Below are 14,545 nucleotides of genomic sequence, written 5' to 3' on the forward strand. Positions count from 1 at the left end.
ACACACCACCACATACAGGCACCACACCCACCACCACAGGAACCGTACACCGCTCTAACTTTGGTACCATACCCACCACGTGCACCACTGTGTATAGCTACGTGCGTGTAGCTGTGGGTCGCTATGTGCGTGTTTGTTGGTGCTGCAGGAGAATGTAACACTGATCCGAGAGGTGAGCGACCTGCGCAAGGAGCTCCGCAACATCCGCACGTACGTCCATCAGCTGGAGCTCACCGCCAAGAGGAACCGGCCCCGACCAGGTGCGTGCTCCCAAACGCGCGGCACTACACGCGGCGCTCACTGCCCCGGTGCAGTTACGCCGCCTCTGCGCTTGATAGCGATGCCACTTCTTTCTACTGCCTCTTAAAATTGTCATCACCAGGGCCGGGCTTCAAAGCTTTTGCAAATTCTTTTTGGCGTCAAGTGCTGTGGTGTTCATTCATTTGATGCCCTCAATGCCGACCCTGCCTCCATTGTCTTTTGGAATCTCCACCAATCAGAAAGCTCGATGGAGATTGGCAAGGGGCAGGGGGCGGAGCCCAGCACAGACCACGTGATCGAGCTCCAGCGAATGGAGATCCGGCGACTCCGTGAGCAACTGCACCAGCGTCCGCCGTCAGGGTCTCGCCTCCCTGCCATCACCGCCTAGACCACAGTCACCCACCACGTCACCTACGACCGCCCCATCCTCCCATCATCACACCATATCCCATCACCGCCTAGACCACAGTCACCCCCCACGTCACCTACGACCGCCACATCCTCCCATCATCACACCATATCCCATCACCGCCTAGACCACAGTCACCCCCCACGTCACCTACGACCGCCCCCCATCATCACACCATATCCCATCACCACCTAGACCACAGTCACCCCCCATGTCACCTACGACCGCCCCCCATCCTCACACCATATCCCATCACCGCCTAGACCACCGTCAACCCCACGTCACCTCCTACCGTCCCGTCCTCACATCACCGCCCTATCCTCCCATCACCAGCTAGGCCCATCCGCACCATCCATCAGTGACCCACCTCCCATCAGAGCCTAGAGCAGCCATCACCACCTCATCTTCCATCCGCTCCAAATCGCCATCAGAACCTGGAAACCGCCCGCATCTCCCATCACCGCTCCACCTCCAATCACATCACCCGCCGCCAGCTCATCACACTTGAATGCCCTCCCCATCAGTTCCATCACCCATCGCCACCTCGTCCAGCTTACATCACCTATCACATAATCATCATCTATTACACCCCCCCCCCCCCCATGGACTCTGGCAGGCGTGCTCCATCCCATCCCCCGCTATCATCACTGTACCTGCGAATCTCGTGTACGCGTGCGTGTGTCGCTGCTGCATACCTGCCAACCCATACGGTTTACCCGTATTCTTGTGCAGGGATTTTGAGTAAAAAAATGAGTCTATTTGTTTCTCCCTTGTGATGGGACTTTGTAGAGTGATCGTTGAGATTCATAAGGGCACGGCATGACCAATAAGGTCTGAATTGGTCTGTCATAAGGTAGGCACTGATAAGGGGTTGACAGGTATACTGCTGTGACTAAGGATGGATCGGTAATGATCAAAAATAACATTTTCTGTATGAAACTTGAGTACAGTACGACTATTTAAGTAGGGCACAGATGGCTCATTCCACGTTTTGTGATTTAAACTTTATTGCAATCATAATTTGGGTGAATAAACACATTACACAAGCTTTGCCATTTATATCTTTACCTCAAGCGTCACCGAATCTCGAGGTATTTTTCAGGAGGGGCGGGTTCCTACTTGAGGAACCAGAAGGGAAACAGAGTTTGTGGTCAAAGCTCGAATCCAAGCTCGAGCGCCTGTGTGGAGTTTGTAGTTTTCATCGCGTTGCTCTGCATGGGTGTCCCTCCCCAAGGCTAGAGAAACCCACACAGCACAACCCGTATCACTCGTGCCTCACAGTAACAAGAGCCTGGGTTCAATTCCAGACTCCAGTGCATTTCTGCCTGGAGTCTGTAGCTCTCTCCCTGTTATTCATGGGTTTCCTCCAGATATTCCCACAATTAAAACAATACGTCAGTGCTATTGGCTCAATGGTGAAAAATTACTTGAAATTTACTCGATTGGGATTTCACAGTAGCATCGCGCCCCCCCCCCCCGCCCTTCCCCCCACCCACCCACTACTGCGAAAGCTTGGCAGGAACCTCCTGAAAATAAGGTCTCGAGACTCGCTGAGGCTTTCCTGGGTAAACGAGCGGAATAAGAGGGACAGTCGTCACATCAGCGGCAGCTCTTCACTTGACGCACGCGCTTGGTGGTCCCCGGTCATTATTGACATGGCAGCTCGCCACCGCAAGTCAGCCATCCGATACGGTTTACAAATGGATAATTACACAAATTAGGGCACCACTTTAGAACAATCCCAACAATGCACGAGGTAACAATTTGAAGGCAATTATTTATATGCTTGAGAAAATATGGCTTATTGATGGATAAGTCAATTGTCTGATGGACACACAAAATCAAATGCACCACCACGATTGCGGAGGTCTGCTGGCACAAGAGGGACTTCAGGAGCCAGACAGTTCGTGTCGCATTGCTATTCCTCCTCCGTTGAAGGAACGCCGGGCCGAGAGGGGGTTTTACTTCATGGTCCATAGGCCATGATTACACAAAGAATTATCCACGTCTTAAAAAGTGTTTAAAATGTACCTCCGAAATTGTGGACCTGCCAAACCATGAGCACTCGGAGCTGGGCCTAGGACACAATTAATGAGAAAAACATGAGTGGTGGTGCACGTACAACGGCTGTGCATGCCCATGGCCTGACCTGAACTCTTAGTTATTCAATATATATTTTTTAGGTTTGCTGAGCACAGGCCCACAAACGCTAAGCGGCCAGCAACAAAGAGCACGAGTATCAAAGTTGTAAAATATAATTGACAAGTTTCTTAAAGTGAGCAAGATTGTTAATAAGAGCTTGGGAAAAGAGATGACGATGATGGGAGAGGGATTTCCAAAGTGGTGCAGTTTGAGGGCTGAAGCAGAAAGAAAAGCGAGGTGACCTGCAGTGTGGTGGGTGTTGAGAGTTGTTTGGACACTGCGGTCTTTGGTCAAAAGTCAACTCAGCCCATCATCCCTATGGTGTCAATAAAGCCGACAGTGGCTTGTCCTACGGACACCCCCTCGCCCCTGCCACGTGGCCATTGCACCACCGGCTCAGGGCAGTGGCCAGGAGACGGGCACCCCACCAGGCTCGTTTGAGTTCTAACTGCGTCGAAGGTGACTTGAAGATTGGTGGCAAGTGGGATACAGGGGCGGAGGTGGGGGGGGCCCGGCCGTGGGTGGTGACAGCGATTTGGTGCCGAGCGGCGTGTGGAGGGGGGGGGCGCCCGGGAAACCCGAGACCCCTGGCTCCTCGCGGAGTCACCTGTGTGGAGAACAGGGAGCCTCTGTGTCGCCGCATTCCTCCCGCTGCATCTCGCCAATCGGGTGTCCCCTGCCCCCTCCTGCCGCTGCCCTCGGTCAGACACACGGCTGAAGGGTACTTAACTAGCTTCAACAGGCCACGCACGAGTCAACAATAATGTGGTTTTGATACAGCGCCTAGGACGCTGGGGCTTCTCGGAGCACTTTACATTGCATCTCATCTCAAACAATTGAGAAAGGGAACACTCCCCCCAGCGGCAGCTGTCCCTGTGGGCACAATGCGACTCAGCACCTGGCCTGAGAGCAGATATCAGTCTGGCAGTGAGGGAGCAATGTTTGCTGTGTATAAGCCCCAATTGAGTCATTTCTGAATTGGCCAAAATTTTCACCGTAACGCCAGCACACGATGGCCTACGCTTGCGAACGGCATCAGGGAATCTTTTTAACGCCAACTGCGAGTGAAGCAGACACCGAGTAGCTTTACCATTTTTAATCCACCGCCGCCACAATCATAACCAGGGCGGCCGTTGGGTTCGAACCGTGAACCTCTGCAATGAGCGGCGAATGCGCTACTGTGTGGACTGTGCCCAGCACTACTGGAAAGACAACAATTGGCCGAGCGAGCTAACATTAGAAACAAGTGTTTCCAGGTTAAAAAAATGGTCCTTTGTCAAGATTTAGGATTGCGGGGTCACCGTGGCCAAAGACACCGATGCAACCAGCACTCCTCATCGCCACCGCTCTCCACCCTCCGCCAGATCGCACAGCTGTTGCACGGAAAACACGCGAGAGCCCTACAGTCTCCCTGCACCGTCCACTCCTATGGTCTTGCCCTCGGTCGCAGGACTCGTGGGGACCTCTCATTTCTGGTCTCAGGCCCTCCCGCCATCCTGCACAGCTCTGCCGATATTTGCCGAAAAATTTCTACAGTCTGATGAGCACAGGATTGCATAGTGCAATCTTTGGTTTTAAGTCAAATCTCACCTATCGTCCAGTACGCCGCATATCCGACCATCTATCCAAAGGGACATCTGGGACAGTCGGTTTCCCTTTGGTGAACGGCCCCGCTCACTGTTTCACTCGAGCTCAACGATCGACAGGGAATTGTCGACGTTGGCGTCGAGCACAAACAAATCATAGAGGCCGAGCGCCGGCAGGAGGGGACGAGTGAATTTGTGGTGAAAGGTGTGGAGCGGTTCCGTCTTCCCGGCACTGTAGAACGACAGGAGCCCCCCCTCGAAGTCCACGTAGACCCCGACCCTACGGAGAGAACCCCCTGCCCCCCCACTTACTCTCGTCACCGGGACCTCCATCCCCCTGCGCTGGGCCGTCACCTCGTTCCCGCGTACGTACAGGGCCCACGAGGTGTCGTTGTGACCCAGCCAGCACTCCTCCCCGTGACCCTTGCGCGCGATCGACCTGTAAGCCACCCCGACGCAGCACCAGCCGGCAGAGCTCACGTCCACCTCCCAGTACCCTCGCCCCGACGAGACGCCCTCGGAGCCCAGCGCTTGGTACCAGCCATCAAAACGGTCCGGGTGGTCGGCAAGATGCTGCGCAGGCCAGGTGACACGCACCGTCAGGCGGTCGCCGGAGATGCGCAGGCGAGGGTGGGCCGAGTTGGGGTTGAGGGTCGGCGTGCGGCTGTCTGCGGGTTAAGAACGCAACACGCGGCGATGATGACAACAGTCGGGGTGCGATTTCAGGGTGAATTCCATGGCTCTGCACTTCATTTTATCCCCGGGACTGCACTTTCACTCATCACCTCCAGGGTGGGAGAAACATTTCCTAACGTTCCCCAGCCCTCTGAATTATTATTTCCCATAAACTATGCACATTACATATTCGAAATGTATTATTATGAATATGATTAAATATGCAAGCACTTTTATGTACGGGAGTTGCGCGCTGTGACGTACAGCTGCAAACCAGCTCCGCGTAGCTGGGTCCGCTTGGTTTCGCTTGTCCAAAAAACATGCGGTGCAGGAAACCGAACAGATTCCAGTCGTCCGTCTCTTCCGTATGCGTCGTGTTATTGCTCGGGGGCTGCAGAGGTCTCACTTCCTCCGCGCGGTCATCAGAGTCGCTCTGGGTGGCTGTGAATAGAGACAGTGATGACGCTGTTACCCTGCGTGGCTGTGGAGGCGGTGATGAAGCTGTTACCCTGCGTGGCTGTGAATAGAGGCGGTGATGACGCTGTTTCCCTATGTGTCTGTGAACGGAGGCGGTGATGACGCTGTTACCCTGCGTGGCTGTGAATGGAGGCGGTGATGACGCTGTTACCCTGCGTGGCTGTGAATGGAGGCGGTGATAACGCTGTTACCCTGCGTGGCTGTGAATGGAGGCGGTGATGACGCTGTTACCCTGCGTGGCCGTGAATGGAGGCGGTGATGATGCTGTTACCCTGCGTGGCTGTGAATGGAGGCGGTGATGACGCTGTTACCCCGCGTGGCTGTGAATGAAGGCGGTGATGACGCTGTTACCCTGCGTGGCTGTGAATGGAGGCAGTGATGACGCTGTTACCCTGCGTGTCTGTGAATGGAGGCGGTGATGACGCTGTTACCCTGCATGGCTGTGAATGGAGGCGGTGATGACGCTGTTACCCTGCGTGTCTGTGAATGGAGGCGGTGATGATGCTGTTACCCTGCATGGCTGTGAATGGAGGCGGTGATGACGCTGTTACCCTGCGTGGCTATGAATGGAGGTGGTGATGACGCTGTTACCCTGCGTGGCTGTGAATGGAGGCGGTGATGACGCTGTTACCCTGCGTGGCTGTGAATGGAGGCAGTGATGACGCTGTTACCCTGCGTGACTGTGAATGGAGGCGGTGATGATGCTGTTACCCTGCGTGGCTGTGAATGGAGGCAGTGATGATGCTGTTACCCTGCGTGGCTGTGAATGGAGGCAGTGATGACGCTGTTACCCTGCGTGGCTGTGAATGGAGGCGGTGATGACACTGTTACCCTGCGTGGCTGTGAATGGAGGCGGTGATGACGCTGTTACCCTGCGTGGCTGTGAATGGAGGCGGTGATGACGCTGTTACCCTGCATGGCTGTGAATGGAGGCGGTGATGACGCTGTTACCCTGCGTGGCTGTGAATGGAGGCGGTGATGACGCTGTTACCCTGCGTGGCTGTGAATGGAGGCGGTGATGACGCAGTTACCCTGCGTGGCTGTGAATGGAGGCGGTGATGACGCTGTTACCCTGCGTGGCTGTGAATGGAGGCGGTGATGACGCTGTTACCCTGCGTGTCTGTGAATGGAGGCGGTGATGACGCTGTTACCCTGCGTGGCTGTGAATGGAGGCGGTGATGACGCTGTTACCCTGCGTGGCTGTGAATGGAGGCGGTGATGTAGCTGTTACCCTGCGTGGCTGTGAACGGAGGCGGTGATGTAGCTGTTACCCTGCGTGGCTGTGAATGGAGGCGGTGATGACGCTGTTACCCTGCGTGGCTATGAATGGAGGCGGTGATGACGCTGTTACCCTGCGTGGCTGTGAACGGAGGCAGAATTGATTCTTCAGCGTCAGGCCCTCCTTCTGTGGGAGGCTGGGGCTGGGGTTTTCCGTGGGCGAACGAGCGGAGCAGCTCGTCCACTCGCTCCTGCAGAGGGGCCGCGGTCACAGAGCCCAGCGCCGGGCTGGATGGGAGCTCCGCGCATTCACTCCCCAGGCTCGTGAAGCTGCACGGCACCGGCACACATCGGCGATGGAATGAAGAAAAATTACGCGCATACGCACGGATTCCGTAACGCTTGAAACCATTGAAAATGTTCGATTTAGCTGTGGTAACGTTACGTTTCAAGCTGATATCAAATGTAATGACATGACCAGAAACGGGAGGGGGGGGGCAGGGTCTGGAGCGTGCTCCTCGGCCCGCGACCAAAAATCCTTTTACTACTGCTTTTTTGGCAGCCCTCTAAAACAATTTTTCCAGTTTTCTACAGACAGACACATGGACATAGGTAAAGCATTAACATTTTTAAACCTTAGTCAGAAAGCGTAAAAGATCCGGCACTGACAAAATATGATCTTGGAAAATTAATTCACCAATACAGAAGGTGTCGAGTAATGGAAGTATGTGGGACCTACCTTTCCCAGTTTAGAATGCAGCCCTGGAACACACGCACACACACACATATATAACAGCCTTAATTCAAGTGTTGTTTTTGTGAGGCGGGCAAACACATGCGGGGCTAATTTTACAGCAAAGCGGTCACCTTGCCAACCGCACTTCACTTGAGCTGCGTGCGCTGGGCGCGTGCGACGCGTTTACAAGCACGAGCTACGTACGACATCTCAATCTAGCGCGGGATAATACGCACGGAAATACTGCCGCACGGCTCGAGTTCACGAGCAACGACGCACGCGTGGTGAAGGAGTGGGGTCATGTGATCCTCGGGGTCAACGATGCATCACAACTTTAGACGAAAGTTTTGTCCGTATTGGATCTTTACGATATGGGTCGTATCGCCATTATCGTCGCCGATAAAGTTTTCAGTATCGTCCGTTTACCGTAGGCCTCAAGTTGCACAACATGTCCTCGTATATCAGAGGAGCACCACATAACGTCAACCCAGCGCATAGCAAGCTGGCAGGCTCAGTAGCACTTTGTGGGGAGGTCAACAGTGGATGTCTTATGGATAGACTCGTCCCCCACCACGAGAAAGTGGAATGTGCACCGCTGTCTCTGCAGGGTCGTGAACAGGAAAAGAGCACAGCTCCGACGCTCACTTGAGCGGGAAAGTCACCGTTGACTTTTCTGGACCAACGGGCACACGGCACACACAGGGAACTTGGGACTGAAGCGAGTCCGCACCTCGAGGAAAGCCACGTGCTCCCGCGTGTCGTCCAGGCTGTAGATGGTGCTCAGCGCCTCCTGCAACCTGCCCAGTGTCTCGCTGCAGCGCTCCGCCCGCTCGTGGATCTCAGAGAGCTGGGACCGGCACTCCTCTTCCACGGATCTCATCGCTGCCTCCTTCTCCTGGGAGATCAAACGCAGGAGCTCGTCGTAGCCGCTCATCAGTCGCGCCTTCACCTCCTCCGCGGCTCCCTGGGGGGTAGAGGAGGGTTGAGGGCGTCGTCATCGTGGACTCGGCTCCACCACTAGCCAATCAGATACTCGTACTAGCTCTAACCTTAACTAACTAGCCAACCAGACACTTGTACTACCTCTATCCCTACCCCCTAACCAACTAGTCAACCAGACACTCAACTAGCTCTACCCCTCACCAACGAGCCAACTAGACACTAGTTCTAGCTCTACCCTTACCAACTAGACAAGCAAGTCATTTTATCCAAGTACGTCCGTTTCTCCCATTTCTCTCTTACCAAGAGGCCAATTCACGATTCCCCACATTCTTTAAAGCGTCCCAAATGCGAGTCCGACACGGTGCAGGCATCCGACGGGGAGCTCTCACCAACACCGAGTGAATGGTTCCCTCCAGAATGCTCATTATGGAGGTCGTTTTCCGTTCTTCCTCCTCCAGCCTTTGCTTGAAATGGTCGAGTTGCTCCTGAAAGGAGAGAGATAACCTTTTTTTATACTGGCACATCCCGAGCCAGCGCGGGCGGTTTTCCCACTGTCTATGTTCCGTGCGGGAACCAAACCGCGCTACGCTGGCCTCGCAAGACGTCTCAAGCCGGCAAGGGGTCAAGCAGGGCCGAGGGCGGGGCTAATAACACGTCCACTGTGTGTGATGTCGGTCGGTGCATTGGCAGGACTCTGCGTTACCACATCTACGAGCATCTCGACTCACTGCGTGTAACATCAGCGGCATGGCTTTGGTTCTGCAATGGAAAAACCTGGCGCCTACTGAGCTGTGCCTTGGCTGGCGTGGCACGGCCCCCGCGTGGCTCGGTTATGCAGTGGAAAGAAGTGCAAGATGATACACTGGTGTATAACGCCCACCAGTAGTCCACATGCTTCCTGCATTGGCACTGATCCCTGTGTAGGAATACTGCGTGTATCGTTGCTTAAATCACTGCTTGAACACTGCTATTTACACTTAACGCTAACCGACCAGCAAACCGACCACTATCTCTTATTTTATATTTAGAGAGAGTTTAAACGTGATTTAGATGGCAGGGGCGTGCAATGGTTGAGGAATGGGTGCCCGTAACACAGGGCACGTGGGGTCACGAAAGGGCTATGGAGAAGAGGTTAACGTACGGGGGAAGTGTACTCCAACGGTAGGGTGCGAGGAGGGAGAAAGATGGAAAACGTGATTGGGCACCGGGAGAAGGGGGAACAGAGAGAGAGAGACAACCACCAGTAGCAGCTCTATCCCTAACACCCCCCCCCCCACTATCGACCCAGCCACCCCACCGCAACCCCCACGCCTCTGCCGGGGGTCCTCAAGCTGCTGCTGCCGCTGCTCCCCCGACCTCACCCTCCTGGCGCGGTGCTCCATCTCGACAGTGACGGCTCCGTGGCCCCAGTGCCTGCCGCCCAGCAGCATGCAGGTGGCGCACAGCAGCGTCCCGTCCGTGCGGCAGTGGAACTCCAGCGGCTTGCCGTGCTCGCCGCACCGCGGCACGTCGCGGGAGGCCGCGGTGGAGGAGGTGCAGGAGGAGGAGGAGGTGGGGACAGCGAGGGACTCGCCAATCTCCTGCGCTCCGTGGAACTCCTCCACCAGCTGCGCAATCAGTACGTTCTTGCTCAGCTCGGGCTGCTGCCTGTGGTTGTTGGGGAAAACTGTGACTCAGTTTTTTTGTGTCTCCCCCCCCCCTCCCCAAGCTGACTCCGAGATACAAAGAGACACAGAGATACCTTGATATACAGAGATACATAGAGACACACAGATATCTATAGAGATACACAGAGATGCATAGAGACACATAAGGCACATACAGACTGAGATACACAGAGACCCATCACAATAAACAGATGTAGACTAATGCTCCCATAAAGTTCAGTGTTAACCATTGAGACACACAGCCAGGCTGGGGCCTCCCATAGGATTCAGTGTTACAAGTGAGACAGAGCCAGACTGAGGCCTCCCATAGGGTTCAGTGTTAACCATTGAGACACACAGAGCCAGACTGAGGCCTCCCATAGGGTTCAGTGTTAACCATTGAGACACACAGAGCCAGACTGAGGCCTCCCATAGGGTTCAGTGTTAACCATTGAGACACAGAGCCAGACTGAGGCCTCCCATAGGGTTAAGTGTTAACCATTGAGACACACAGAGCCAGACTGAGGCCTCCCATAGGGTTCAGTGTTAACCATTGAGACAGAGAGCCAGGCTGGGGCCTCCCATAGGGTTCAGTGTTACAAGTGAGACAGAGCCAGACTGAGGCCTCCCATAGGGTTCAGTGTTAACCATTGAGACACACAGAGCCAGACTGAGGCCTCCCATAGGGTTCAGTGTTAACCATTGAGACACACAGAGCCAGACTGAGGCCTCCCATAGGGTTCAGTGTTAACCATTGAGACACAGAGCCAGACTGAGGCCTCCCATAGGGTTAAGTGTTAACCATTGAGACACACAGAGCCAGACTGAGGCCTCCCATAGGGTTCAGTGTTAACCATTGAGACAGAGAGCCAGGCTGGGGCCTCCCATAGGGTTCAGTGTTACAAGTGAGACAGAGCCAGACTGAGGCCTCCCATAGGGTTCAGTGTCAACCATTGAGACACACAGAGCCAGACTGAGGCCTCCCATAGGGTTCAGTGCCAGGTAATAACGGAGGCTCCCAGCAGTCGCCAGGCGAGAGTCGAGTTTGTTGATCCACGTCCAGGCAACACCGCCGAGACCGCCGGCAGCCTAAAACCTCCGCCGCCCAGCAGGCTCGGGGAAGGCGAAGCCCGCACCCCAAACACCCCAACCTCGCCGCGTTCCTTGCGGAGCAGCAGAGCCCGCGGAAGTGGACACTGCAGAGGGCAGTTACCCCTAGGCAGGGCAGTTACCTCTAGGCAGGGCGTACCCCTAGGCAGGGCAGTTACCCCTAGGCAGGGCAGTTACCCCTAGGCAGGGCAGTTACCTGAGACAGGGCAGTTACCTCTAGACAGGGCAGTTACCTCTAGGCAGGGCGTACCCCTAGGCAGGGCAGTTACCCCTAGGCAGGGCAGTTACCCCTAGGCAGGGCAGTTACCCCTAGACAGGGCAGTTACCCCTAGACAGGGCAGTACCTGAGACAGGGCAGTTACCTGTAGACGCGGCAGCACACGGGACAGGTGAAGGCGCCCCCCTCGCTCTGCCCGCCGCTCGCCCAGTGCGCCTCCACGCACGCCTTGCAGAACGTGTGGCCGCACGCAAGCCCCACGGGCATCGCGAACAGCTCCAGGCACACGGGGCACGACAGCAGCTCCTCTCGGGCCGAGGACGACGACGAGGTGGTGTTGTTGTTGGTGGAGGCCATGGCGCTAGTTTTTCGTGCCCTCTGACCCCACAGCGATTCCCTCCGGCGGTGATTCAAGCCTCGTCGTCGATTCTGGAATCGATCCACGCGATTTATTTATTACTTGGCCTCGATTTACTGGCCCTACCGCCACTACCACGTTTCAGAGTTGAAACCTAAACGCGTGAACCTGCGCACGATTATGTACTTTAGAAAACGGATCCGCTGCTCTTAGGGACCTGTATAATCCCGTAGGTTTACCCAGTCGAACTCTATTCTCTGCTTGCGTGTGGCAGTAAGATGTTGAGCAGCGAGATGCCAATGTCAGTTTCATTAATTTGGTATAGCCCTGTGAGCCATTCGGCTCTTGAATCGGGTGCAACCGCAACAAACAAAAAACACGAACAAGAAAAAAACATATACTTAGTTCTTTCGGTAAAGTCACGTTGAAGGGAAACAACAAAATAATAAAATATATATAAAACAATAAAAATTCTCACGACGTTTCGACCATAACACAAACGGTCGTCTTCAGGTGTGTTGGTTTGCATAAATGTATTTTTAAACTGTGAATTTATTTATTTATTTATTTGAAAAACCGTTAGCGTTAAATACACCGTTTAAAAATAAATTTATGCAAACCAACACACCTGAAGACGACCGTTTGTGTTATGGTCGAAACGTGATAATTTTTATTGTTTTATATATATTTTGTTATTTTGTTGTTTCCCTTCAACGTGACTTTACCGAAAGAACTAAGAATATGAATTACTGCAGTCACGAAAGCTTTAAATCAAAATTTAAGAAAAAACATCTTAAAGTAACTACGCGCAAACAGAAAAATCCAGAAAAAGCACCGTACACCAACGCTGTGTGCAAAAATCCCAGTGGGATGCAAGTCAAACAACAACAACAACCACAAGACAACGTAGATGTCGAGGGTGTGCTGCTGGCCACGACGAGAGGGCTTAGCAGAGGAGGAGAGAGTTCATGCGGTTTTGCTACTCCAGTGGCGGAGCGGAGCTGGCATGGGCTCGGCGCGTGACTTGGTGTAAGCGATTGGGTTCGCTCTTCAACCCTAACTCCTCCTGCTGCTCATTCTCCGGGTCTTCCGGTTCCCCCCCCCTCTCCCCCCATATGTATAAACACGCGTTTAGATTATGTGGCTACTTTAAATTTCCACACGAGCCACTTCGTTGAGCTATCATTTTTGTGGCCAGGTCGCTTCTGAAAAGGAGCTACATAGCTCATTGGGGGCCTTACCTAGTCAAATAAAATAATAGTAAATGGGGCTCATCGTCTGATAAATTCCGCTCCCTCTGCGTAACCCGGTCCCTGACTCTTGGGGCCCGGGTTAGTTGCACAGTCGAGACTCAAGCATCCCCCTCCTCCTGCAGTCTTTCACATTCCTCCTCCTCTTCGAAGACATTGGTGGTGGAACCGTCAACCCGCATTAGAACATCCACACCAGGCCGATGTGCACTGTGGTGCCACCGCGGCGGAGTAGCTCCGTCGGGGACCGTGCCCACCGCCGCGACACCACCACCGGGGGGTGACAACGCCGACGCGGCGCGCCTCGCCACCTCCCCCCCCCCCCGCACGAACGCACACACACCCCACGTAGAGCCGGGAAGGGAGGTCACCTGGCCGACAGGTTTTTATCCAGAAGCCCCTAATGGGATCAAGCTTCATGGTTTCCTGCGGCCAGGAAATTGGGCGATCTCCCCCCGTAGCTGACGCGCACCGCAGCGCCGTGACCTGATATTAAAATTACGTGGTCACGGCGGAGGCCGCAGAGCCACCGCGGATGAAATCACGCACACACGGCACGGGGCGTGGGAACGGCGGTACGCCTTTGTCATAGGTAGAATTAGGGGACCCCAATAACAATGAGACAGGAGCATTCCGACATCTGAAGGGACAGGGCAGCCCGGGGTGTGAGAACAGCGGTACGCCTTTATTATAGATGGAATTAGGGACTCAATAATAGTGAGACAGGAGTATTCCGACATCTGAAGGGACAGGGCAGCCCGGGGTGTGAGAACAGCGGTACGCCTTTATTATAGATGGAATTAGGGACTCAATAATAATGAGACAAGAATAACTCGGCCTCTGAATGGACGGGGCAGGCACGGGTGCGGAAGCATCTGAATGCCTATTGTTCCAGGCAAGGTCACGGATCTGAATATGAAGGAGCGCAGGTGGGCGGGTGCGAGAGCAACGGAATGCCTTTAGGGTGGATAAAAACGCGGAGGTTTAGGGTAGGAGGAGGTCTTCTTCAAAATCATCGCGGTCCACGGAGCAGCAGGGTCAGCAGTTCGAGACATCCACGTGACGAGCTCCAACGCCGCCAGACTCAATCCTTCCACAGCGTTCAGCGCAGCAAAGGGTGAAGTAAGCGTGAGTGAGAAAAGTGAGTTCGGAGTGAGTTAATAGAGAGTAGAGAGGAGAGCGATAGGCAGAGTAGGGTCGGCCGAGAATCCCAGGGGGAGTAGGCTGGCATACACTGACGCACACACTTACGCGTAGCTTAAACGGGTTGCTCACGGTAAATAAAATCACTAGTGGGGGGATAAGACTGTGTTGCGTGGTCTTTTGGGAGTGTAAAGAGGAGGGTAGAGCGTGCTGGGTGTCTACGTGCAAGCACGGTCGTTTACCACGAGGCGGAGTGTTTGGCGTTTACGTACCCTTACGATTGCTTACAATAGCGCGTAGCGCTCGCGTGCCTGTGTGACTGCGTTGCGATCGCGCGCCTGCACGATTGTCTATGGCGAGGTAGCAAGCTAAACG

At 54.4% G+C, this 14,545-nt stretch overlaps 2 protein-coding genes across 3 annotated transcripts in view; one reads left to right on the forward strand and one right to left on the reverse strand.

The window, feature by feature from the left end:
* The window catches only part of CFAP57 (cilia and flagella associated protein 57), a 20,252-nt gene extending 18,536 nt beyond the window's left edge, over positions 1-1,716 (forward strand). Inside the window, exons 21-22 of the mRNA XM_032969857.2 lie at positions 149-260; positions 501-1,716. Coding sequence (XP_032825748.2) covers positions 149-260; positions 501-649 — 261 coding nt within the window. The 3' untranslated portion in view covers positions 650-1,716. The remainder of the gene's footprint in view (positions 1-148; positions 261-500) is intronic.
* On the reverse strand, positions 1,653-11,843 carry LOC116951313 (tripartite motif-containing protein 14-like). Of its 2 annotated transcripts, none has more exons than XM_032969860.2 (8): positions 11,565-11,843; positions 9,808-10,093; positions 8,836-8,931; positions 8,235-8,399; positions 7,508-7,530; positions 6,902-7,098; positions 5,338-5,514; positions 1,653-5,066 (listed from the first exon to the last, which is right to left on the reverse strand). In XM_032969860.2, the coding sequence occupies exons 1-8, from the start codon at positions 11,774-11,776 to the stop codon at positions 4,495-4,497; spliced, it is 1,728 nt and encodes a 575-aa protein (XP_032825751.2). In that variant the 5' UTR covers positions 11,777-11,843; the 3' UTR covers positions 1,653-4,494. The 2 variants fall into 2 exon arrangements, with proteins under 2 accessions (XP_032825751.2, XP_032825750.2); XM_032969859.2 differs by having other exon boundaries at positions 8,235-8,468; positions 11,565-11,842.
* Between the last annotated feature and the right edge of the window lie 2,702 nt (positions 11,844-14,545).

The sequence above is a fragment of the Petromyzon marinus genome, chromosome 42 (assembly GCF_048934315.1).
Source record: "Petromyzon marinus isolate PM22_M1 ecotype Great Lakes invasive population chromosome 42, UKy_Petmar_22M1.pri1.0, whole genome shotgun sequence".
Taxonomy (NCBI): domain Eukaryota; kingdom Metazoa; phylum Chordata; class Hyperoartia; order Petromyzontiformes; family Petromyzontidae; genus Petromyzon; species Petromyzon marinus.

What these genes read in the sequence shown, in the direction of transcription:
- LOC116951313 (XM_032969859.2), bottom strand. Translation starts at nt 11,776, where the DNA reads ATGGCCTCCACCAACAACAACACCACCTCGTCGTCGTCCTCGGCCCGA. An exon ending in GTGTGCTGCCGCGTCTACAG is followed by an intron (nt 10,094 to 11,564) that starts GTAACTGCCCTG and finishes CAACAACCACAG; the next exon opens with GCAGCAGCCCGAGCTGAGCA. An exon ending in AGCACGTGGCTTTCCTCGAG is followed by an intron (nt 7,531 to 8,234) that starts GTGCGGACTCGC and finishes CGTGTGTTCCAG; the next exon opens with GGCTGCATTCTAAACTGGGA.